This window comes from Biomphalaria glabrata, chromosome 9 (assembly GCF_947242115.1).
Source record: "Biomphalaria glabrata chromosome 9, xgBioGlab47.1, whole genome shotgun sequence".
Lineage (NCBI taxonomy): Eukaryota > Metazoa > Mollusca > Gastropoda > Planorbidae > Biomphalaria > Biomphalaria glabrata.
The window spans coordinates 29,406,268-29,433,317 of record NC_074719.1 but is presented as its reverse complement, the minus strand read 5'-3'; the positions used below and the strand labels follow the sequence as shown (position 1 = coordinate 29,433,317).

At 34.7% G+C, this 27,050-nt stretch overlaps 2 protein-coding genes across 4 annotated transcripts in view; one reads left to right on the top strand and one right to left on the bottom strand.

The window, feature by feature from the left end:
* LOC106059172 (radial spoke head 1 homolog) overlaps window positions 1–13,285 on the top strand; it is a 23,712-nt gene extending 10,427 nt beyond the window's left edge. For both annotated transcript variants that reach the window (XM_056041587.1, XM_056041588.1), the window contains exons 4-8: window positions 479–651; window positions 4,607–4,694; window positions 10,856–11,069; window positions 12,270–12,388; window positions 12,777–13,285. In XM_056041587.1, coding sequence (XP_055897562.1) covers window positions 479–651; window positions 4,607–4,694; window positions 10,856–11,069; window positions 12,270–12,388; window positions 12,777–13,016 — 834 coding nt within the window. In that variant the 3' untranslated portion in view covers window positions 13,017–13,285. The remainder of the gene's footprint in view (window positions 1–478; window positions 652–4,606; window positions 4,695–10,855; window positions 11,070–12,269; window positions 12,389–12,776) is intronic.
* The window catches only part of LOC106059169 (probable ATP-dependent RNA helicase DDX31), a 25,913-nt gene continuing 12,137 nt past the window's right edge, over window positions 13,275–27,050 (bottom strand). For both annotated transcript variants that reach the window (XM_056041582.1, XM_056041583.1), the window contains exons 9-17: window positions 26,065–26,174; window positions 23,815–24,023; window positions 23,098–23,319; window positions 22,925–22,984; window positions 21,067–21,257; window positions 14,100–14,187; window positions 13,867–13,969; window positions 13,528–13,702; window positions 13,275–13,426 (exon numbers count right to left, since the gene is read on the bottom strand). In XM_056041582.1, coding sequence (XP_055897557.1) covers window positions 13,297–13,426; window positions 13,528–13,702; window positions 13,867–13,969; window positions 14,100–14,187; window positions 21,067–21,257; window positions 22,925–22,984; window positions 23,098–23,319; window positions 23,815–24,023; window positions 26,065–26,174 — 1,288 coding nt within the window. In that variant the 3' untranslated portion in view covers window positions 13,275–13,296. The remainder of the gene's footprint in view (window positions 13,427–13,527; window positions 13,703–13,866; window positions 13,970–14,099; window positions 14,188–21,066; window positions 21,258–22,924; window positions 22,985–23,097; window positions 23,320–23,814; window positions 24,024–26,064; window positions 26,175–27,050) is intronic.

Below are 27,050 nucleotides of genomic sequence, written 5' to 3'. Positions count from 1 at the left end.
CTTTCAGTTATACATATTGCATAAATAATTGACTTTAAATGTAAAATTAAAGCTATAGGGCCCACATTAGGCTTCAACGAAACAGGTGTAGTGAGTAAAAATTCTATTGGTTGAAATGTTCGATATTGACTAAATCAATTGAAAAGACCGTTAGTAAGTTGACCTACGTACTTTCTACGTGCGGAATACAAATCTAACTCACTATTCACTCCATTAATCCAATGCAAGCGGTTGTTGAAGTGTGTGGCTCTAGTAGTCTTATATAACAAATCAGAATGTGTCCCTCTTTGAAAGCTGTTGAGTTCAATCGGGTCCCGTGTCTTAGGGCAAAGTAGGCTACTCCATCCAACAACAAAAAGGCTTGTGACTCTGCTGGGGCCTATTCTATATATTTTAAAGCAGGTTGATTTGATCTTTAACTCCATTAATGAATGCATCAAATATCTTTTTTTCTTTTTGTTCAACATTTTGTCCTCAGGGAAAATTTATTTATCCTGACGGCTCCAGATATGAAGGTAACTGGGTGGATGACCTGAAAGAAGGTCAAGGCAAGTATTTTTATGTGAACGGTGACGTGTACTCTGGTGACTGGAGTAAAGGATTGCGTCACGGCAAAGGAACTTATACCTACGCTAATGGAACAAAATATGTGTGAGTAGCTAAAGAGAAGCAGTCGATATCACAATTTGTTATAAGTTGTATGGATGATCTGTAAGTTAACATTATCAGCTTCATCGCACCCTTACTGTGTGTAATCTTTAACTGTTTGGATTTCAGCCACTTCATTTTGTTTCCTGTCAAGAGCCATCCTTGTAAGCGTAGATTAAGAGGGAGGCTGGCCCATTACTTTTTAATGTCCAGCGAGTTTTTATTTTGTCCATCATGTCCCTACTTTACCTTCATGTTTAATTGGATGTATATCCTATAGGTATCACATTGTGAGTGTTTGTTTTCTTTCATTGCCTATCAAATCATAGCTACAACAAAAGTGAAGTTTTTTACACCAGATTTGTACAAAGACAGCGTTATTTTCACTAGAACATAGACGATGTTATTTTCACTAAAACATAGACGTTGTTATTTTCATTAGAACATAGACGACGTTATTTTCACTAGAACATAGACGATGTTATTTTCACTAGAACATAGACGTTGTTATTTTAACTACAACATAGACGTTGTTATTTTCACTACAACATAGACGTTATTTTCACTAGAACATAGACGACGTTATTTTCACTACAACATAGACGACGTTATTTTCACTACAACATAGACGTTATTTTCACTAGAACATAGACGTTGTTATTTTCACTACAACATAGACGTTATTTTCACTAGAACATAGACGTTGTTTTCACTAGAACATAGACGACGTTATTTTCACTAGAACATAGACGTTGTTATTTTCACTTCAACATAGACGTTATTTTCACTAGAACATAGACGACGTTATTTTCACTAGAACATAGACGACGTTATTTTCACTACAACATAGACGTTGTTATTTTCACTTCAACATAGACGTTATTTTCACTAGAACATAGACGACGTTATTTTCACTAGAACATAGACGTTGTTATTTTCACTAGAACATAGACGTTATTTTCACTAGAACATAGACGATGTTTTTTTCACTAGAACATAGACGACGTTATTTTCACTAGAACATAGACGTTGTTTTTTTCACTAGAACATAGACGTTGTTATTTTCACTACAACATAGACGTTATTTTCACTTGAACATAGACGTTGTTATTTTCACTACAACATAGACGTTATTTTCACTAGAACATAGACGACGTTATTTTCACTAGAACATAGACGTTATTTTCACTAGAACATAGACGTTATTTTCACTAGAACATAGACGTTGTTATTTTCACTAGAACATAGACGTTGTTATTTTCACTAGAACATAGACGACGTTATTTTCACTAGAACAAAGACGTTGTTATTTTCACTAGAACATAGACGTTGTTATTTTCACTACAACATAGACGTTGTTATTTTCACTAGAACATAGACGTTGTTATTTTCACTACAACATAGACGTTATTTTCACTAGAACATAGACGACGTTATTTTCACTAGAACATAGACGTTGTTATTTTCACTATAACATAGACGTTGTTATTTTCACTAGAACATAGACGATGTTATTTTCACTACAACATAGACGTTGTTATTTTCACTACAACATAGACGTTGTTATTTTCACTACAACATAGACGTTGTTATTTTCACTACAACATAGACGTTGTTATTTTCACTAGAACATAGACGACGTTATTTTCACTAGAACATAGACGTTGTTATTTTCACTAGAACATAGACGTTGTTATTTTCACTAGAACATAGACGTTATTTTCACTAGAACATAGACGTTGTTATTTTATCTAGAACATAGACGTTGTTATTTTCACTAAAACATAGACGTTATTTTCACTACAACATAGACGACGTTATTTTCACTACAACATAGACGTTGTTATTTTCACTAGAACATAGACGATGTTATTTTCACTAGAACATAGACGACGTTATTTTCACTAGAACATAGACGTTGTTATTTTCACTAGAACATAGACGCTATTTTCACTAGAACATAGACGACGTTATTTTCACTAGAACATAGACGACGTTATTTTCACTAGAACATAGACGTTGTTATTTTCACTAGAACATAGACGCTATTTTCACTAGAACATAGACGACGTTATTTTCACTAGAACATAGACGACGTTATTTTCACTAGAACATAGACGACGTTATTTTCACTAGAACATAGACGACGTTATTTTCACTAGAACATAGACAACGTTATTTTTTTTTTTCATATTCAGTTGCTACTCTTAGTCGTTTTTTTTTTTACCGCTACTCCTCCTGAAAATAATTGTATAAAACTGTGTGAGTATCTAAACAAAAACAAGTAACAAAACCCTTATTTGATTACACCAATAACAACAATTATTTGTTACAAAGCTGATATCAACTCTCACTGTGCAGTAAAAAATGTGTACACGTTATTTTTACCACGCCCATTCTCAGATCAAATTGAAACTTTGCACCATTATTCATTGGCGTAGCAAGACATGAATCAATACAAAACATTAACCAATAAGTCAGTTATTACTAGTAATTTATATTATTATTTTTTATATCAACAAGGGAGATTAATCCTTTAGTATTCACAGAAATGGCTAAATTAATAGGGTATTAGTATGGGGTATTAGTATGGGGTATTAGTATGGGGTATTAGTATGGGGTTCTAGTATGGGGTATTAGTATGGGGTATTAGTCCCATTACTAAATTGTTCACGCTATTTGTCCTACACGCATGTTCCGATCAAGTTGATACGTTCAAAAATGTATTCTTTGTACCTAATAAAACATGAATGAATAAAAAAAAATACTCATTATGCAATTTATTATTGGTAATTAACTACTTCTTTTGATAACAAAAAAATAACTTCTACAGTACTGATATTGTCGTAAGTGAGGAGTTCTTGTCCTTAGAGAAGCTTTGTTTTTTTAAAAGGATTTTTGTGTATTTTGCTTGTTCATACTTTGGTTAAGGTGATGTAGTGAGGATATTATGATGTTGTTAAGTGTACTTGTTATATCATGATGATGTTAAAAGTAGTGAACTGACTGAAGATGTCCCAATGTTTATTGATGATTTGAACTGAGACGTGAAGTCACTCCTTGTATGGATGTGAACACTTCTTGTATTGATGTGAACACTCCTTGTATTGATGTGAACACTTCTTGTATTGATGTGAACACTTCTTGTATTGATGTGAACACTTCTTGTGTTGATGTGAACACTTCTTGTATTGATGTGAACACTTCTTGTATTGATGTGAACACTGCTTGTATTGATGTGAACACTTCTTGTATTGATGTGAACACTGCTTGTATTGATGTGAACACTGCTTGTATTGATGTGAACACTTCTTGTATTGATGTGAACACTTCTTGTATTGATATGAACACTGCTTGTATTGATGTGAACACTTCTTGTATTGATATGAACACTTCTTGTATTGATGTGAACACTTCTTGTATTGATGTGAACACTTCTTGTATTGATGTGAACACTTCTTGTATTGATATGAACACTCCTTGTATTGATGTGAACACTGCTTGTATTGATGTGAAAACTCCTTGTATTGATGTGAACACTTCTTGTATTGATGTGAACACTTCTTGTGTTGATATGAACACTGCTTGTATTGATGTGAACATTGCTTGTATTGATGTGAACACTTCTTGTATTGATGTGAACACTGCTTGTATTGATGTGAACATTGCTTGTATTGATGTGAACACTTCTTGTATTGATGTGAACACTTCTTGTGTTGATGTGAACACTTCTTGTGTTGATGTGAACATTGCTTGTATTGATGTGAACACTTCTTGTATTGATGTCAACACTGCTTGTATTGATGTGAACATTGCTTGTATTGATGTGAACACTGCTTGTATTGATGTGAACACTGCTGCTTGTATTGATGTGAACATTGCTTGTATTGATGTGAACACTTCTTGTATTGATGTGAACACTCCTTGTATTGATGTGAACACTACTTGTTTTTTCCAGCGGCTCCTGGTGTAAAGGGAAGTGGGAAGGCTTTGGTGAGTTCCATTACTGTAACTACAAATACTGTGGACGTTTTCGAGATAATAAGGTCAGTATCTACAAGTCATTCACAAGTCATTCACTGGTTATTCATTTATCACTAGAATGTAGATAGACGTATTAGTTTTCTTGACAAACGTAATGTCAAGAAGTAACACATCTTTAAGTATGTGACAGTGACCCTAATGAGAAAACGTGATGTGTTGCTGAGTCTGGAGATCTGATCCAGACCAATTTTTACAAAGTTTATATCAACTCACTCTGTCTGGTTATTTCTCCCACACCCCATCTCGGATCAAGCTGAAATTTTGTACAATGATTCCTTTTACCGAACAAAACAAAATCAATAAAAAAAAGCAATTAGTTAATTAACTAATCATTGTAGGCCTACATTTACCCAGATACCCCCTACCCCTCCCAACCATATTTCTCAACTGTTCCAGACAAGTGTTAGGATCATAGCATAGAAAGCTTAACGCCTGAAATAGCGCTAAACAAAAACAATTGGTAAAAATATTTCTAATCGCACAGATTTCTTGTTGTTAGTCTAGCTCTATTACATATTTAAATACATGATTGATTCCAACTAGGCTAATTGATACAACTTCGCTTCATATAATTTTTTAAAGTATTCTTTTTGATATTTTCTTGTTTAGTAAGTGAGGCCCTACCCTCTTTTGAGTGTTGAAATTAATGTGAAGAAAGCTCTACATGTAGAGTAGGACATATACTATATAGTCTATGAAAGAAAGCTATACATGTAGCGTAGGACATATACTATATAGTCTATGGAAGAAAGCTCTACATGTAGAGTAGGACATATACTATATAGTCTATGAAAGAAAGCTATACATGTAGAGTAGGACATATACTATATAGTCTATGGAAGAAAGCTATACATGTAAAGTAGGACATATACTATACAGTCTATGAAAGAAAGCTATACATGTAGAGTAGGACATATACTATATAGTCTATGAAAGAAAGCTATACATGTAGAGTAGGACATATACTATACAGTCTATGAAAGAAAGCTATACATGTAGAGTAGGACATATACTATACAGTCTATGAAAGAAAGCTATACATGTAGAGTAGGACATATACTATATAGTCTATGAAAGAAAGCTATACATGTAGAGTAGGACATATACTATATAGTCTATGGAAGAAAGCTATACATGTAAAGTAGGACATATACTATACAGTCTATGAAAGAAAGCTATACATGTAGAGTAGGACATATACTATATAGTCTATGAAAGAAAGCTATACATGTAGAGTAGGACATATACTATACAGTCTATGAAAGAAAGCTATACATGTAGAGTAGGACATATACTATATAGTCTATGGAAGAAAGCTATACATGTAGAGTAGGACATATACTATATAGTCTATGGAAGAAAGCTATACATGTAGAGTAGGACATATACTATATAGTCTATGGAAGAAAGCTATACATGTAGAGTAGGACATATACTATATTGTTGACTTCAATATATATATATATCTTTTCTTTTACATTGTATAGTTTTGAGTACGTTTTTTAGCCTACCTTAATGGTAGGGCCCTGGGAGACCGCAGAGTGGACTGTCATAAATAGATAGCTACCTGGTCGAGGGGCATGCGCTTCGGACTGTCGTCCCGATAGCCCTGAGTCTGAACCCTACCCTCTTCCAGTCTGAAGTTTGGATTAATGTGTAAAATGTTTATTTCTGAAGGAACACCCGAAACATGTAAACCAAAAAAAATTAACAGGGTGTCCTAGTGTTACATCAAGTCATGATTGTGTACTGATGTCCTAGTGTTACATCAAGTCATGATTGTGTACTGATGTCCTAGTGTTACATCAAGTCATGGTTGTGTACTGATGTCCTAGTGTTACATCAAGTCATGATTGTGTACTGATGTCCTAGTGTTACATCAAGTCATGGTTGTGTACTGATGTCCTAGTGTTACATCACGTCATGATTCTGTACTGATGTCCTAGTGTTACATCAAGTCATGGTTGTGTACTGATGTCCTAGTGTTACATCAAGTCATGATTGTGTACTGATGTCCTAGTGTTACATCAAGTCATGATTGTGTACTGATGTCCTAGTGTTACATCAAGTCATGATTGTGTACTGATGTCCTAGTGTTACATCAAGTCATGGTTGTGTACTGATGTCCTAGTGTTACATCAAGTCATGGCCATGTATATTAATGTTGGTCTTGTAATGTTATAACTAGAGCACTACATCAAGCCATGGCCATGTATGTTAATGTTGGTCTTGTAATGTTATAACTAGAGCAGTACATCAAGCCATGGCCATGTATGTTAAATTTGGTCTTGTAATGTTATAACTAGAGCAGTACATCAAGCCATGGCCATGTATGTTAATGTTGGTCTTGTAATGTTATAACTAGAGCACTACATCAAGCCATGGCCATGTATGTTAATGTTGGTCTTGTAATGTTATAACTAGAGCACTACATCAAGCCATGGCCATGTATGTTAATGTTGGTCTTGTAATGTTATAACTAGAGCACTACATCAAGCCATGGCCATGTATGTTAATGTTGGTCTTGTAATGTTATAACTAGAGCACTACATCAAGCCATGGCCATGTATGTTAATGTTGGTCTTGTAATGTTATAACTAGAGCACTACATCAAGCCATGGCCATGTATGTTAATGTTGGTCTTGTAATGTTATAACTAGAGCACTACATCAAGCCATGGCCATGTATGTTAATGTTGGTCTTGTAATGTTATAACTAGAGCACTACATCAAGCCATGGCCATGTATGTTAATGTTGGTCTTGTAATGTTATAACTAGAGCACTACATCAAGCCATGGCCATGTATGTTAATGTTGGTCTTGTAATGTTATAACTAGAGAACTACATCAAGACATGGCCATGTATGTTAATGTTGGTCTTGTAATGTTATAACTAGAGCACTACATCAAGCCATGGCCATGTATGTTAATGTTGGTCTTGTAATGTTATAACTAGAGCACTACATCAAGCCATGGCCATGTATGTAAATGTTGGTCTTGTAATGTTATAACTAGAGCACTACATCAAGCCATGGCCATGTATGTTAATGTTGGTCTTGTAATGTTATAACTAGAGCACTACATCAAGCCATGGCCATGTATGTAAATGTTGGTCTTGTAATGTTATAACTAGAGCACTACATCAAGCCATGGCCATGTATGTTAATGTTGGTCTTGTAATGTTATAACTAGAGCACTACATCAAGCCATGGCCATGTATGTTAATGTTGGTCTTGTAATGTTATAACTAGAGCACTACATCAAGCCATGGCCATGTATGTAAATGTTGGTCTTGTAATGTTATAACTAGAGCACTACATCAAGCCATGGCCATGTATGTTAATGTTGGTCTTGTAATGTTATAACTAGAGCACTACATCAAGCCATGGCCATGTATGTTAATGTTGGTCTTGTAATGTTATAACTAGAGCACTACATCAAGCCATGGCCATGTATGTAAATGTTGGTCTTGTAATGTTATAACTAGAACACTACATCAAGCAGTTGAGGCTGTGGAGCTCTACTAACATATAATGTACCTGATTGATGGGAATGGCTAATACTACAATGGATTTCAGTTTTGAGTATCAATTGTACTTTCCATGAGATAGTTTCCTATGTGGGAAACGCACAATGACTTGGACATATTTGTTTGTTACTGTCACGAATTGATTGAAAATATTAAATACTTGAACATATCTATGCCTGTAAAGCACGTGTCAACTATAGGAATTTCCCATGACGTTAGCAGAAATCTGTCAATCTCTTGTATGACACTTGACAGGAAATTATTTGATTGGTTGAAGAAAATGATTTCACTGGTTAAGCCAAGGGTCAAAAATTGGAGGATGGAAAAGGCGCCATCGAAAACCTTCAGTCGTGATGTAAATTTTATAGAGATAGGACGTATTTTAATTTTGAGTTAGAATTTGTAGAGACAAGTCTTGTATTTTATTAAATCTAGAAGTAATCTGAGCATAGTTTATTATTGAGCTTTGAACGAAGTTATTCATCTGACACAGTTTTATTTCTGTATATATTATATCTATTCCTGTGCTTCCAAGTTTTGAATTAAAGTTCTGTATTTGATTTAAAAAGGATCTTCATTTATTGAATCTTTAAGATAGTATTTAGATCTAGAGATATATATCTATAGAATCCCCTGCACGTCACAGTAACTTCTTGCAACATCTGACATCTCAAGAAAAGGTCTACAGGTTTAGCACTTCTCGGCAAAACCAACAAATTAGCCCCTTCAACAAGAAGAAAGCTGTGACAGTTACATTTAAATAGGATCATTGTGGCCTAAAGTGAAGATGTCATAATGTTAGAAAAACGCCTCATGATGTTTGTTGGGAAGTGTTGAACACAGTTTGAAGTATTAACACCACATTTACACACCCTAACTATGTATGACTTCTAAACGATACAATTACACATTATGGTGAATGCTACTAAATGTGTTTTGGTGTTGTTGTTTTTTTATTGTCTTATGGATACAGTTGTATAAAATTATATAGCTCTATCAGATAGGCCTAATGTCTCAATGCTACATTCAACAATTGTGTCTGGGAACATGTCTATTTGAACAAAGTAGATATAATAGCTTGCAAGCTTGTTAAAGCCTGGGCAGTCTCGGTAAGGGCGTCTCATGTACTTCTATACTCCGTGGGATATTTGGTCCCAACACTCAAGCCTTTTTTCCCTTTTTTTTGTTTGTTGCCAGAGCATGATATAACCTCACACGATACCCACTGCATTATTACCTGGCGGGGTGCTTTATGTTGTGTGAGGCCATGATGATAGTGTCGATATTTGGGGGTGGGGGGATTGTCCAGGGCTTTGCAAAGCCTTTAGTACAGTTTTCGAGTCAGTGACCACGACCATCTGTGTTGCACTCATGTCGAGCTGAAAGTCAATGACTTGAATTGAGCCTTGCCTCCAAATCAAAACTGCAAAGACTACCAAAGATTTTAACTGTCAATGTAGGCTCCATAGTCTAAACTTCAAGAGTATATTGAATCCGACCAATCAGTATATGCAAAAATGGCACTAGGCTTGAACTCATTAATGGTGTCCAGTACTAGCAATTGAAAATTGATAGATGAATGCCTTCGCTTAGTGGTGATAGGGTCCACTAGTTTCAAACGTAGGTCTGGGGTCGTTGGGCGACACCAAGGGGAAAGCGATGAAAACGTTAATGTTTTGTCTGTTGGTGGAGAGGCCAGCTTTATCAGCTAGTTTAGTGGCATGGTGGAGAGGCCAGCTTTATCAGCTAGTTTAGTGGCATGGTGGAGAGGCCAGCTTTATCAGCTAGTCTAGTGGCATGGTGGAGAGGCCAGCTTTATCAGCTAGTCTAGTGGCATGGTGGAGAGGCCAGCTTTATCAGCTAGTCTAGTGGCATGGTGGAGAGGCCAGCTTTATCAGCTAGTCTAGTGGCATGGTGGACAGGCCAGCTTTATCAGCTAGTTTAGTGGCATGGTGGAGAGGCCAGCTTTATCAGCTAGTCTAGTGGCATGGTGGACAGGCCAGCTTTATCAGCTAGTTTAGTGGCATGGTGGAGAGGCCAGCTTCATCAGCTAGTTTAGTGGCATGGTGGAGAGGCCAGCTTTATCAGCTAGTCTAGTGGCATGGTGGACAGGCCAGCTTTATCAGCTAGTCTAGTGGCATGGTGGACAGGCCAGCTTTATCAGCTAGTTTAGTGGCATGGTGGAGAGGCCAGCTTTATCAGCTAGTCTAGTGGCATGGTGGACAGGCCAGCTTTATCAGCTAGTTTAGTGGCATGGTGGAGAGGCCAGCTTCATCAGCTAGTTTAGTGGCATGGTGGACAGGCCAGCTTTATCAGCTAGTTTAGTGGCATGGTGGAGAGGCCAGCTTTATCAGCTAGTTTAGTGGCATGGTGGAGAGGCCAGCTTTATCAGCTAGTTTAGTGGTATGGTGGAGAGGCCAGCTTTATCAGCTAGTCTAGTGGCATGGTGGAGAGGCCAGCTTTATCAGCTAGTCTAGTGGCATGGTGGACAGGCCAGCTTTATCAGCTAGTTTAGTGGCATGATGCATAAAAGACGGTTCGCACTTAGGACCATGAAGACAACAGTCTTAGCCATCCCTAGAACAAATTATTAGATCTATAAAGTAAATGATGGATGTATTGAACCATTTTTCAGATGTTTGGTTACGGTAAATTTGTGTTTGATGTGGCATGTGAACTGCATGGTCAGTATGTTCTTGACAACAAAGATGAAATTAGTGGACTGATGGATCTGGCTCAAGAAGCAGCTCTGGTCATTTTAGATGAGCAAGATCGTGGTATTGGCGAGGACTTCTTGGACGATGTTGGAGAGACAACATTGAGAATGCCGCCCTCCCCGCCTCCCATTGGTCAGTTGGTTTCTAGATTCAAGAGTTTTAAGCAATTAGACGCAGATACATTGAGGTGTAGCCCTAGTCAAAGTAGTGTATGCTCCTACACAACTTGAGGCCTAATCATATTATTATATTGTACACGCCTTCACAACTTGATTGACTTGACACATACGCTATTATAAGAATTTGTTTCTTATTCTTGACAAGTAATTCCATTGGCGTATCCAAAACTTTTGATGGGGGGGGGGGGGGGGGGGTCAAACCCTAACCCCATTTAAACTCGAACCCTATATATAAACACACACAAAAACATACATAGTATATAGCCTAGAATAAGGGGGCCTCCGACCAGAGGCGTCCCGGGATTTTTAATTTTAAGGACACTCCTGGATTCACCCAACTCCAATGGGTACCTGACATTAGTTTGGAAAGTAAAGCGGTTGGTCGTTGTGCTGGACACATGATCATAAATGACAGCTTCGTTAACCATAGGCCACAGAAACTGATGATCTAAACATCATCTGCCCTATAGATCGAAAAGTCTAAATGGGTACTTTTTTTTTTTTAAAGTAGAGTGTCTTCCCCCAACTGAAAAAAAACTCTTTAATCTTAAACCAGTATTTTGACTGACTTTGAGATTGGAGTGCGGTGCAACTATCAACAAGTTGCATACATTAAATAGATGTATATTATAATTTTTATTTAAAAAAAAAAAAAAAAAAAAGATGAATAGCCCTACACCCGAAGGGTTGGGGGTGTCAGATGCAATAGTATTCCCCAAACTCTGAATCGGCCAACATTCTAGAGGCACAATATAAAAACTGGCAAAAAAAAAAAATATTTACTTGTAAATATTTTTTTTTTACAAATTTCGTCATTTCTCTATAAATAATACCGGTACCTCTTGGGCAGCGGTTCTCAACCTTTTATGCTCGGCGACCCCTTTTTACAATCCCCCACTTAGCCGCTACCCCCCCCCCCCCCACAGCAATTGAAGAATAGACAATAACAATCCATTTTTTCAATGGTCTTTTTCAATGAGAACCCCTGCTCTAAGGTGTGGGTGGGTTTCAATTCTGGAACTAACATTCACATCAAACTTGGGCTCACTTATTTAAGCCTTAAGAGTTACGCCCCATTACATTGAGTTGATAGAGGTGCCGAAAGAATTCCCATGCTGCTCTATTCCTGTTCTTCTCTCGTCAATTGTTTCAGGACCAACTCACTTTGAAGCTGGCATGTTGACAGGGCTGCATGTTATGACGCCCGAGGAAGAAGAGGAAGCTCGTCTGGTAGATGAATTGAATGCACTCCGGGCAACTGTTGAAGCTCAGGTCAGAGAGTATCTAGTGTCAAGTTCATTCATGCCTGGCACCTTTCAATTGTATCATAGGGGAGGGTGCTGTGTGGGGGACGAAGGATGTTGACCCTGACATTACCTTACATAATGATCCATTGACCTAAGTGACAATTATTTTGACTGGTAACATATAGATGTATTCACCGAACTTCAAATGCCGTGTTGAAGCACCCAATTCTGTTGAAGCACCCAATTCGTGCAATAAACAAAGTTTTGAAAAGCTTTCTGGATCACTAAACTACTTCTGAATAGCTCTATACACTAAGCTATGTGTATACGTTAAAATAGTGAAATAATAAGACAACATCATAAGATGTTTAAAGTCTAGGAATCCTTTAAGTCACTCTAATCCTTGTGTTCAGATTGCTGCTAGAAAAGAAGCTGAACTGCGCAGACAACAAGCAGAAGCTGCTAAATGGGCCAGAGAAGAGGCGGAAAGAGTTACCCTAGAAATCTTGGCTGAAGGTGCAGACGTGAATGAGGAGGTGCTGCCAAACGTAGCCCTGAAACAGCCATCTGACATCGAGACTGCTGGGACAGAGGAGACGGAGCAGAAAGAGGACATGCCAGCAGAAGTATCAGATCTTGAAGAAGCTGAATAAGACAGTCCAGGATCTAATAGTGATAGAAACAGTTTTATAGAGATGTATTGGTTACAAATATAATACTAGGCTTGTGTAATAATAAAAACAACTCTATTTCTATTTATCTACTAAAATGTTACTAAATGGACTGAGTGGTTCCAGACCTATGCTCCTGAGACACAGAGTGATACTGACATAACGGGGTAGTATACAACAACCAGTTTATGTCCAATAACTTTCCAATGGACAAAATGTAAAGGAATAATAAAAAACATGTTTAGTTGGTAGTTTTTTTTGTTTATTTCCATTTCAATTTTGTTTTGAACTTTCTCTTGATTGATGGTTTGGTCTTGACATTACAATTAGCAGCTTGTAATCCTGAAGAGTATTCACTTAATGTGACTTGCCTGAAATTGTCTGGCCTGTTACTGAAACATTCATGAAAAATAAAATGGCAATGTAAAGTTGGTATCTAACAAAACAAATGATTTATTCCTGAATTGTCTCATGTACTACTAAAATAGCCCACCTTGTTTTCTTCTTGTGTTTGAGAGCCAAAGTGGCAGTGGCATTGTGAACCAAGGCAGGAGCAACTCTTAGAGCAAAACTTTTAGCTACATGTCCAAGGTGAAGGTCACTTACTTTAAAAATATTTTTTACTTCCTTTGAATAAGTGGCATAGGCTCTGATATAGGACTGAAAACCTGTTGAAAGGTTAAATTATTACATACTTCAGCAGAGTCTGAAAGTTATTTACAATATGCAACATTTCTATTCATTTAAACCAAACCATTGTTGAGATGTTTGTAACTAAGTAGTAAAAACTGTATCAATATAATAGTTTGCTAAAACAGACATAATGCCCAACCTTTACTTGCTAAAATGTTCATGTCCTTATCATTCAAAACACATTCTTCAAACCTGTCCTGTAGAAATGTTGCAGCTTCTTCAACAGTCTTGGGTGTCTGGCGCTGTGAATAAGTTACATTACAGTTTTGTTTTTACAGGGAACTAGACTAAGCTTGATTGATAAGAAAACTTTAAATATTTTGTAGGAATAGAAACTCAAATTCTCTAAGGTATTACTATATTCAGTTTTACCTTGGTAGTGACATCTTGTGGTTGAGGGAGATCTTGAACATGAAGCAACAAAGGTTCCAGTACACTGGACACATCCATCTGGTCAAGGCTGGTCAAAAAAAAAAAATGTAATGATGCAAGTTTCAAAGTTTGTTTAATTTCTAAAAGTCAAGCATTTTAAGGGCTACATAAAATCTGACAATTTTTGTGAAGTCTAAACCAGAATGCAGGAAAACTAGAAAGAAGTACCTGAACATCCGAACATCAATGCTGAACTATATACATGAACACCCACTGAACATCCATACATCAATGCTGAACTATATATGACATCTAAACATGACAAATGACACACTTGAAACATTTATTTAATACCCTGGGGCCTTTGAAACACTAACTGCAATATGGATACCTACCAATGACAAAGCGATGCTACTGACAACTTCATAACACTTTACATGGGTGATTTTTAAAGAATTTTAAAATGGTTATACATTCATTTCTGTCTAAAGAGCTAATAATATATGGCAATCAGTGGCTTTGTAAGTCTGAAAAGACAATCTTTTCTTTTTGCAACTTCTTGTGTGACAAAAATCTTATATTGCAAGAATATAGTAAAATATTGCTCTCTACTTTTAGAAACTGTTTTTACTTTTATTTTATTTAGTCCCTTACTTCTTATGGTCCTGTCAGTGACTGGCTACTCTCAGATACTAATATAAATCAGACACTAATTGTTTTCAGTCACTGATTTCCTTCAAAAGTCAGGTTACTTTAGCATTAATATTTTACAATTTTACATACAATTCAAATGGACACACAAACAAAAGATGTGATGATCTACAAAACTAATTGGTCAACACTTTTCTAGACACTGAAATATTGAGACAAACAACACAGAGTCATGAAGATATTCAACTCACTCAAGTGCAAGGTTTATTAAAGTTCATAATTGTCTGGCATAAAGAAAGTTTTAAAAACTTCCAATTACTTTGATAACAATCCAACACAACTCAACTTTTATAGTTGTTGTTTTTTTTTCTCTAGCCAAACAAAAAAAAAGTTTTGAACTGATAAGAAAATCTATTGTTGTTTTGATATTTCAATGGTCTGTTTAAAACCTCTACACAGCCTGAACAATTTTTTCAAGACCTTTACAGTAAATGTTCTTTCCTTCAAAATAAATAAGACTAATTCAAAGTATAGTTTCTATACATCTCCTCAGCTTATAATCAAGACCCTTTTTGAAATGTCTAAAAATATATCTGTAATGAGATAGAGACAGAACAAAGCTCTGAGATTAACTGACAGTCTTTGGCTGAGATTTAATCAATAAGATTAAGCAGGGCTGTAACAGTCTTTAAATATGATGCAATCTTTCAGGTTCAAATAGAGAAACAATCCTTGTGTCCTTTGTCACATTTGGCCAGTGGCATTTCAATCCAAAATATTTGAATTTCTAATGATGAAGAACTGTCATGAGACAAGTCCTTTAATCCACTTATTTCTCTTTTCTTGTTTATGTCATTTAGTAAGAAATTCAATAGCTGTCTAGACAGAAACAACAAGACTTGATCAAGTCAACAAGTTCAAGGGAAAAAAAAGAAATATTATTGGAAACTTACATAAATGGTTCCAAATGATCATGCTGATGTGAAAATGTAGGAATGATGTTAAAAGATGACAAAATTCACAACACATCAACATGGACTACAAATATAAGGGCTCAGATGTAGTCTCTGCTCCAGAGGTGCTCCATCTCATCTGTCCCTTGACTGTGACAGTTTGCATAACTAAATCCCTCACTTTTCCTAGTCAGCAGATGTTCTTAGCAGGATATCAAAATAGAATTTTACTCTCAAACCAGTGAATCCATCCTTACTTCAGCAACATTTTATTAGTACTCAAATCATAAAAGAAAGCCACAGTTCCCTTTAGTCTGTATAACAAGGATTTGCAAGTGTCATCATATGCACTTGACAAAAAGGGGCAACATTTGGAAAAGTATTCCATATTCTAGTGTAAAGGGAAAATCCAGAAATATTCTAGTATTGGATACAACAGATGCTTGAGAAGAAAATTGTAGCTTCAGACTTTTTGAAGGCAGAGATATTTCAGGCAAAAGCAAGAGATCAAGTCTTTGCCTGCCTGGTTGTGCAGTTTGCGTGCAGGACTTTCATTTGGACTTGTTGATGATCACAGGTTCAAACCCTGCCCCCTTCCCCTTTGTCCTGCGGGAGGTTTGGACTAGGAAGTAAACTATCTTTGACTCTGAAGGAACATCCGAAACATGTAAAACATATGACAAACAAACATTTTGTACAAAACATTAAATGACACTGAACAAGTTATTAATTACACCTAGAGCCGGTACGTGACGTTTTGGCGCGGCCGTTTTGGCGACGGGACGTTTTGGCGCAAGCCGTTTTGGCGACGGGACGTTTTGGCACGAGATATCATTTGACGATAATTTAATAAGCACGTAGCTTTTTTTTTAATGAACCCTTGAATTCCAGCGACTTAGGCAAATAACCATGGTGTCTATGTATACTTAACTTAAAGTATTTTGAGAAACATGGTACATGTATTATATTTTTACTTATTATTAGCAAGTGTTTGGTAAGTATAGCTGGAGATACCATACAGTCATTAAATAAACCAATGTTAATGTAAACAAATAATTGCATCAATTTTTAGTCTATCATCGTTTCATTTTGTTTTTAATTTTAAAGTAATATCTTAAAAAACTTTTTTGAAAATAAAAGTGTGCCTCTTAATAAACACACATACACAAGCCAAAATGTTTATTAAAGAAAATGATGTGAAAAACAAACACACATTTACATTTAGTACGTGAAAAATATGTCTTAACACAAACACTCATGCAAAACATAGATATGAATAATTCTTTTAAAAGAAATAATACAATAAACTTACATAATGTATTTCGCGCCAAAACGGCTTGTGCCAAAACGACCTTCGCGCCAAAATGGCGGGGCCAAAACGGTGTCGCCAAACCGTCCTGCTTCGACCTAGAGCAACAGTTTGAAATGTGGTTATTTCATCAACTGTGCTAAGAAATAGGTTCTGGCCATGAGAAGCTTTTGCAGTTAATGATTTCCTAGAGAAATTTTGACATTTGAGACATTTTGAGCTCCACTTCATTTCTTGAAGATTTGTTATGGCTTTGCTGCCTTGGACACCTTGATGACCTGTTCAAAAAATTTAAAGAACTGAATGTATCTCTCCTTGATAAGGACTCAGTATTTTCACCATGAAATAGGAATCTTCAGCTCTTCAAAAGTCTCTTTCTGGATAAATTTGTCCACAAATGTAAAGTTGGTAGTATTTCTGTTCTCTTGAAATTTCTAATAATCAATGCTTGTCTTTGTTGTCGAAACAAAGGAAATAGTGGAAATTTGACCAATCATCAAACTTAAAACATTTTTGATACAGGAAACGGCTGTAGTATGGAAAATATTGTGAGTGCTAATATTTTCATCTAGCAGCAAAAGCTATTGATAGAGATGACAGATAACAAGCATTTTCAAGAAACTTTCAAAGAAAATTCAGTGAATTTATTCTGAAATCCAGTGAGGAAAGAGCAAAATGAGCGAGGAAGTTAGTTTTCTGCTACCCATCAGCTCAATGTGTCCATGCAAAAATATTTTTTGTTGCATATCAATGCAAATAGACAAAACTAAGAAACTGTTTGCATTTGCAACAAGATCTGGTGGTCTCTGTAAGCACACTTTTTCCAAGGAAGCAAAACCAGCACTAAAAGTAAGTACAAGTGATCCTATATTTTGAATGTGAACAATGTGAATCCTGTACAAATTCTTCTCATAGGCAAAAATCTGATGTCCAATAATTGTGTACATAACTATTCAGTCATTTTACATTTAATTATACACCTCCTGTTTTTAAAACAGTTCATTAATAATTAAAGTGTAATTAATTAAAATCAATTCAATGTCTTCATGAAAGTCATAATAATGTCTTTATTCAAAAGAATATGGTAAAAAATGAATGACTTATTGTTAGTGGTACTTTACAGTTACTGGTCCTCACCAAATAATAGCTGTTAAAAAAAAACTGCTTGTACTCATATCTCAATTTATTCATCTTATCTCCTCTAGATGACCCACTCTTGCTAGTCTGTATACTGACCATCTTTAGCTTTGTTACTCACACTTAACTACAGGTATTATATCCCAGTCTCCCTAACATAAATGTTTTTTAACATTTCCAGAGACTAAGAACAAGTGTTCAAAACAATTATTACAAATGTTTTGATTACAAAGCTTATATTAACTCACTCTGTCTGTCTGTATGATAAAAGGTTTGTACACCTTATTTCTCCCACACCCAATCTTGGATTAAGCTGAAATTTTACACAATTATTTCTTTTACCTGACAACACAAGAATCAATAAAAAAAATAGTTATTAATTATTGGTAAATAATTATTTAATAAAACATAAAGTTACATGACTGATCCAAACTAATTGATGCAATTACACTTAATATAAGCTTTGTTTTTTTTTAAAGTTTTTTTTTTTCTTGTTACAAATTGAGATGAGAAAACTGCACCACAATAAGGTCTTTTTTAAAGCTTTCCAAAGAATTTGTTAAGGATGAAATCAAAGAAATGTACTTCTACTAAGGATGGCATCAAAGAAGTGTACTTCTACTCAAAATAAATTATAACTAAATATTACCATCTATATTATAAAGTAGAATGTGAGGGGTATGTATGTATGGATGTATGTTACTTATAGACATCAAAACCGCTTGACCAATCTTGATAAAACTAGGCAGGAATGTTCCTTGGGTACCAACTTAGACCGCAGTGTATGTATTGTAGCCCTAAAACAAACGTAAGACCCTCAAAAAAAAATGTCCGACTCTATTACAGCTATAGTATTTTATGGATCTAGGCCATGTCTACAATGTTGACATGAGAAAAGATAGAAAGGATTTAGACCTAGATCTAATTTTAAGAAATACACTTTGCGCAGATAGTTTTTTACTTTGACACATGAAAATACAAAAGAAGATCCATTGATTTCATTATATAATAAAATTAACCTTCAATTTTGTGTTTCAAAAGCATTTTTTACATAAATTAGTTCCTTATATCTGTGACTACAGATTTCCTGACGAACATTCTTTCATTAGACAATACCGTAATGAATCGCGTACTAAATATTAATTCGTTTAATTGTTTACTTTATAATCCCATCCCTAGATCTAAAACTCTAATTCAACTCTAAGATGATAAAACTTCTCTTCGCACAGATAGTTTTATACTTTAACACATTAACATATTAATTAAAGTCCATTCATTTCATATTTTGATCAAATAAACATTCAAATTTGTTTATAAAAGCTGCGAAGCCGAGTTGAGATAGGCCTAGATCTATATTCATTCATGAATCGCGTACTAAAAATTATTTCGTTTAATTGTTCACTTTATAATCCCATTCATTTAACAAAGCTATCGCTCTTTTCGTTTTTAATAGATAAGAATGTATCGACTTCGGGTAAACCGATTTTCGCAAAACTAGCGAAAGAGAAATAACGTGAAAGGATCATTAGCTACGTTTAACATACATCTAAATCCAATCCACTAGATTATTCAAAAGCATTTTTTTACATAAATTAGTTCCTGATATCTGTGACTACAGATTTCCTGGCGAACATTCTTTCATTAGACATTACCAAATGGTTACAATATAACACATCTCTCTACTGAGTCTATTCCTAGGCCTAGGTCTAAAACTCTTATTGAACTCTAAGATGATAAAACTTCTTTTCGCAAAGATAGTTTTATGCTTTAACACATAAACATACTAATTATTGTCCATTCATTTCATATTTTAATCAAATTAACATTCAAATTTGTTTTTCTAAAGCATTTTTAATACATTCGTTCGCTGTTCGCTAAAGCTGCGTAGCCGTGTTGAGATAGGCCTATATAAATTCATTCATGAAAAAAGGTCACGCATGCGCAGCACAAAACTCTAGATTAGTGTAGATTTAGATCTACGTCTACCTCAAGATCTACTTTATACTTTATACACATGAACATACAAAATTTAGTCTATTCATCTCAAATTTTAATCAAATATATGTAGGCCTACATACAAATGTTTTAATTTGAAAAAAATGGATTTAAGCCTATTAGCTATTCTGATTTGATCGCTTCATTCACACTATTTTTAAATTGACACATTCGCTTTACTTATTACATTATTATTTCGTTTAATTGTTTACAAAATACTCTCAGTGACTATATCGACAGTAATGCGCAAATAAAGACCCGCGGGTCGCGGGTAACATATGTCTAGTACTAATATAAAATTAGAAAGAAAAATGGATGTGATTTAAATGTCTAATAACTTTCAATATTCTGATCTTTATAAGTATCCTATCTACAGGGTTCATAGCCAATTTCATGAATGATTTTCCAGGTTTTCAAGGTAGAGTTTTAGATTTTCAAGGTATGCATCGCACTATAGCAAGCAATATATATGTATATATGAAATTCAAGGTGTTTTCCAGGTTTTCAAGGTGGCTACGAAACCTGTATCTACAATGTTAGGTCAGCTCAATGTAACCGGGAAAAAAAACGAAAATAAACACCAGGTAACAGGAGGGAAAGAGCTCAAGGTCCAGTTTTAAAATTCAAGTTTTTTTCACCGTTTTTTACGAAATTCAAGGCTTTTTCAAGGCCTTGAATATAATATGAAATTCAAGGTGTTTTCCAGGTTTTCAAGGTGGCTACAAACCCTGCATCTACAATGTTAGGTCAATAAAAGTAAATTCCCTTATGTGAATAGAGAAAAATACAATGAAGTGTTAAATTAATCTTTTTTCAGACTTTACAAATATTGAATAGTATTAAAACAAAAATTATTTTACCAATAACATAACATTATTGAAATTATCATCTAGGTGTGGTCATTGCAAGTAAATATTCTAACCTTATTTTGTGTTTGTTCAACTCCTGAATGTAGGTCACTTCCGAAGGCATTAAAAACAAGACAGACTGCCCTTTTGTTCCTGCCCTAGCTGTACGCCCCACTCTGTGGATGTAATCCACTGTTGCTCCAGGTGATGTATATTGAACAATCCAATCGACATGGGGTAAATCCAAACCTCTAGCTGCTACATCCTACACAAGCAGAGAACATAACACAGAACTGGTCAGAAGGAATCTAAAACTGTTTACTTCTGACTACAAGTAAAATGATCATTTAACTTTTCAGTTTTAGATTACAACAAATGACCTGAGACTGCTTATGTGTTACTTTTCAGTTGTAAATGACAACAAATAACATGAGACTGCTTATGTGTTACTTTTCAGTTGTATAATACAGCAATTGACATGTGACTGCATATGTTTTTCATGAAATATAATGCCAAGAAAACTTCAAGGGAAACTCTGATGGTTTGGACAATTTTAATATGTGTTTTCATTTACCTGTAATGAATATATTATTCTTTTCATTTTATTTTCAATAATAACTTAGCAAATGATCTTGCTCTGGCAATTTTTATGTGTATCTAAAATGGTCAGATTTTCACTGGATATCTATGTGACGTAAGAAATCCCTAAATGTGTATGTATGCCTGAACAGGTTGTTAACATCAGACTCAAAGCCTATTTACTTTTTGGGCAGGGAGGGGTGTGGATGAAAATGTAATTTTTTTTTTCATCTCGATTTGTTTATCCTAATGCTATTTTATCTATACAACTATAACAATGACAATTACAGCCTATGGACTAGGCTATAACTACGACTATCAGCCACTGTAGGAATGAAGCAATGCAATTGGTTAGATCTGGATCCACTTTCAGTATTGTTGAGGACAATCCTTAAACATAAAAGCTTGTATAAACCTGTTCTTTGTGAGATGTCAAGAATTTACCATCTAATTTATTAAATATAAATGTTTCTAAGCCTCTAAATAAAAAATGGTCTAATGTTAACGATTACAACCTTTTATGTTTATTTGTAGAATTCAAATGCGTCAATAACACAAATTTGAAAATCCATTGGAGTTTCCCTTTAAAACCCAATAAAATTTCTTCATAAAATCATGTATTGATTAAAAAACAAATCCATTGAAAAACAAGATTACAAAAAGAGTTTGTGTTATCACACAAAATCAGAGGCGGCCCCATCAAATTCACCAATGTTTTGATCGTTTAAAGAAATTTGGCGTTATTTTTCCATAAAAGCAAACAGCGCAACACGTCGTCTTTGATAAGACTCTTCTAACTCTTCTGGAATAAGCAGAAAAGCGTTAAGTGATCACCTAAGATCAGCATGGAAACCTCCCGATACAGTGTGAGCTCATTACCTACTTTTATTGATTTTTACTCAAATTTAAAATCCCAATGTTAATTACATTTATTCAATTGTTATTGCACATTTTACAATAATACGCGAATCTATGAATGAAGCTGGATTTATTAATGAAGAAGCTTGTGAACTTTGTAATAAGACTTACTTCCCCTGAAGTTTTTCATTGAAAAGTGGTGTAATTTTTTTAAAAATCTGCTTGCATATATAATTTTAAAAATTTGATGGTTCACTTCCGGAAAAGAAAAAAGTAGCTGTTGCATCAGAACTTTGAATGATCTAAAATATCATGATGTCCGATTTTCATTTTCTCTTCTAGTTTTTGAGATCTAAACGGGATGGACGGACAGACAGGCCACACAAAAATTCAGATTCAGCAAATATTTCTACAATCAACCATTAAGTAAAAGAAGTAGCTTTTAGTTTTAAATAATATAAATGTTTACATAAACTAACAATGACATTAACTTACTGTGCATAATAGAACACCAGAAGTAGCTTTGGCAAACTTATTGAAGGTGTAAGTTCTGTCCTGAAATTAATGAACACTACTAAATAACAAGTGACATGAATAATTTGCTGGAGATGGTTGCTATCTAAATAGTCAAAATTAGATTTGACAGTCTTGAAACAAATGATACAAACCTTTTGCTGCATGTCACCGTGCAATTGATACATTGTTAATTCTGCCTTGTCTTTCAGTTCTACCCCATCCTCACTGCTTTCCTCTTGACCCAGAGCCATTTGAGTCAAAGTTTTCTTGATGTTATGTGCTGGACCAAGGACTTGATTCAGAAGTTTAGAATGGAAATGGACTGAGTCTTGTGTTGACATAAAGATGATCATTTTGCTTGCACATCCAGAGTACTAGAATATAGAGTTGAGGATAGGATAGCATGGTATCAAGTGGAAATAAACCAACAATATAAATAGCCAGAAGGTGATAAAATATATCAGCACAGACTCATTTAGAACTATCTCACATAGAATTTGTTAAACATTGTTTTTGTTTTTTTTAATGCATTACAATAATTATTTCTTTTAACAAAACCATTCACCAATGGGAAATGCAAGTGTTTTGAAAGGAATAGCTATAGCATAACTGACCATTGTGCTATCAAAGGTGCTTTAAGTATTTTATTCTAAGACTATCATTCATTAGGAATTCTTTGACCTTTGAAATTTGCCTAGCCATCCTCTAACCTTTTGGGATAAGTCTATCCATCTTCTGACAAATGCAACCATTTTTATAACATAGGTAAAGAAACAATCCAATTCTTAATTTGTCATGAACTGCTAATGTTATTACTTTTTCTTTTCTGCTAATATAATCAGACATTTACAAAATAGAATGTACTTTACCTTACATTTCCATAACATCAATGCTGCTAAAGTTACAAGGCGTAGTTTACAAGGGGTGACAATAAAATATTGTTTTAATTGAGATGGAAGTGTGAAGTTTTCTTGACTTGATTCTGTTGATACAGTGGGTTGCTGAAGAGTGTCAGTTAACTCTCCAACACATATATGTTCAGGGTTGTCTAAAGTGATACTGGACAAACGTTCAACACCTTCAACAAGAAACATGCAGCAGATGAAAACAAAAAGATGCTTCAAAATCAAGTTCAACAAAATCATCAAGAAAGAAGGGAGGGACAGAGTACTCTAACCAGGATTAAGTGAAGCCTGAACTCTATATTTTTAAAGAGGGGAGAGACAGAGTACTCTAACCAGGATTAAGTGAAGCCTGAACTCTATATTTTTAAAGAGGGGAGAGACAGAGTACTCTAACCAGGATTAAGTGAAGCCTGAACTCTATATTTTTAAAGAGGGGAGAGACAGAGTACTCTAACCAGGATTAAGTGAAGCCTGAAATAGTATTTTGAACAATGGTGGAATGCCATCAGGTCGAAATGATTATAAGGTTTTGTTAGCTAATAGTTATTTGATCAGATTTTCTATGTTTCTGACTTCTTTAAATTAGGCATCTACTGGAGCTGAGAATGCTTATGCAGAGTATTAGAAAACAATGTTGGTTTAACTTAGACATAAACTAGAAGATACAATATTACTTTAGAGAAAGGTACAAGAATATATTATGCATTAACATTAAGTGGAAACATTTCTCAGAAAAAAAAGAATCTAAGATTTAGAGTAAAAACTAATACTAATATATAGGAACTGTATCAATCACAATTATGCTCACTATTTGTTAAAAAATAACAAGTGTTTGAAATAAGGGTGCACTGTATATTTGTTTTTGAAGTTATCTATTTCTTTTGAATTAATGACTTAATAATCTTTCTATTTACCTATCAAATATTTCTATATTGATAGACTTTCATTTGGATTGTTCCTGGCTGTTTAATGGGAGGTGAGAAACGTAAAGCTGACAAATCTAGGTCAGTATAAGTCTGGTGTTTATTTGAGAATTGGCATATTTGTGTCTTTGTCTAACTATTCTCTCACAGTACAGCCGTAGCTAAGCAAAGTCAATACATTATACATTGAAGTGACACAGCTTTTAATTGGATTTGTAACTGCCCCTGCTGCTATCAAAGTTGTGCTGAAACCAATAATTTTTAAGTTTTTCAAATAAAAACATTATATTTGAACCATCAGATTTCCTTAAATCCATCTATCTGATATACATGTCTGGACTTTTTTTTTAGTGTAAACCAGATATGTGTATAAACCTCTACCTCGGAAGAGTATTTTTTAACCTTGCTTTTTTTTTTAAAGGTATTAAAAGTATCTATTATTTGAAAGACATTTTTCAATATTGTAAACTTGTTTATTGATTATTGTAATTTCTCTCCAGCTAGGCAAGTTTTTTTTTCAAAACGGAAATAGCCACCATTGGGTTAAGTACTTATAGAAGCAAAAACAAATTATCAGGTACAATAGTATCACTGGTTACAATAACATTCAATATCAATATAGAGAGGAAACATCCATGACCAGGTCTACTACTGACATCTAGACCTCCCCTGAACAGCTGTGTTCAATTCCCAGCTCTAAACAAAAAAACAACAAAACTTTCACACAACTGAACATCTTACACCCCCACACCCAAACAATTTGAAAGGGTTAGAACTATGTAAATAAACTCCTAAGATGTGACCTCTAGACTGTCAGCATGTTGTATTAACTAGGTATGTTAATCCCTTCTGACTTAATGTGGACACATATCTTACTATAAATTCAATGTATTGGACTAACCAAACAAGGGAAGGCGGTCTGCTCAGCTCCCACTCTAAAGATAGCTTAGCACCATGAGAGACATGAGACTTAAGACCACAACACACAAACTAAAAAAAATGTAGGCATTAAAGTATACTTTTGCCTATCAGTCAGAGCTAAATATGGAAGGAAATTGAAAATTTGCTAAAGCCAGAGCTCAGCTTCAGTGCAACCCTAGTATGAAATAATCTTATAATACAAAGAATTTGAATAAAGATATTGTCCTACAGTAGCTATTTACAAATTCTAGTAGACAATTGACAGTACTAGTTTGACAACTACAAGGTGTAAATGTTGCCTTCAAGAGTGATAGTTGACATTATTTAGAGGACAGATACAAAGAAAGAAAAAAAAACTGTAAAGACTTACCATCAGTAAGAGTAGCTGATAATAATACTGTCTGTGGTGGGTCTGGGCACTGAGACTTAAGTGCATTTAATATTAGAGCTATATCTCTTTCATAGCCCAGTTCAAGAAGTCTAAACAGATTGAGTATAAAAGAGTTACTAATTAAAGTGGATGTTTGTGAGCAATAGAATGGGTTGGAAAAGTTGAAAGATACATACACATATCTATTTAAAAAACATTCTTCTTTACAGAAGTTGACTGATAACAATGACATAAATTGTTTTATTTCCAATTGATATAGCTTAGTCTTATTCAAACTAGAAAATTCTGAAGTATAAAAGTAATAGTTTCATGGAAAATACATTATAATTTTTTTTTTAAAATGAGCACTGACAGTTAAGAGTCTTTTAAAAAAAACAACAACAATTTATTGATCAAATTTTTGTTTATAGTTTCCCCATAATAAAAGTGGCAGAGTGAAACTGGACAGATGACACAGGTAATCAATTGAAGTTAAATAGAAATGTGTAAATCTAGAACCTTCAGAAAAACTTTAGAAGTTATATATCAGACCTTAGCGACTGTTAATATTATCGGGTAATTTTTCACTACACTCAATTTTTAAAAACAAGCAAACAAAATTGCCTTTTAAAATAGCTTTTTAACCTCTGTGGCATTTTACATCTAGAGACAATCTTTTCCTTTGCAACTTCTCATGTGACCAACAAGGCCAATCCTTGATACACAGATGCCGTCACATGTTTCACTTTCACCCTTCTTTCTACTACTGTTGTGTATGACATCTGCAATCCAGGACCCTTCCTTTATGCTTGCTCTACATGTGGATCTATCCAGTGTTTTATCTTCCCAACTGTTAGTGTCAATTTTGAAGTGCTTCACATCATGTTGGCATGCATCAGTTTACCTTACGGCTATCTTGCCTTCCTTCTAATAGATTATAATAAAGACTAAGACTGCTTTATTGATCCTTACGGAAATTTGTTGTG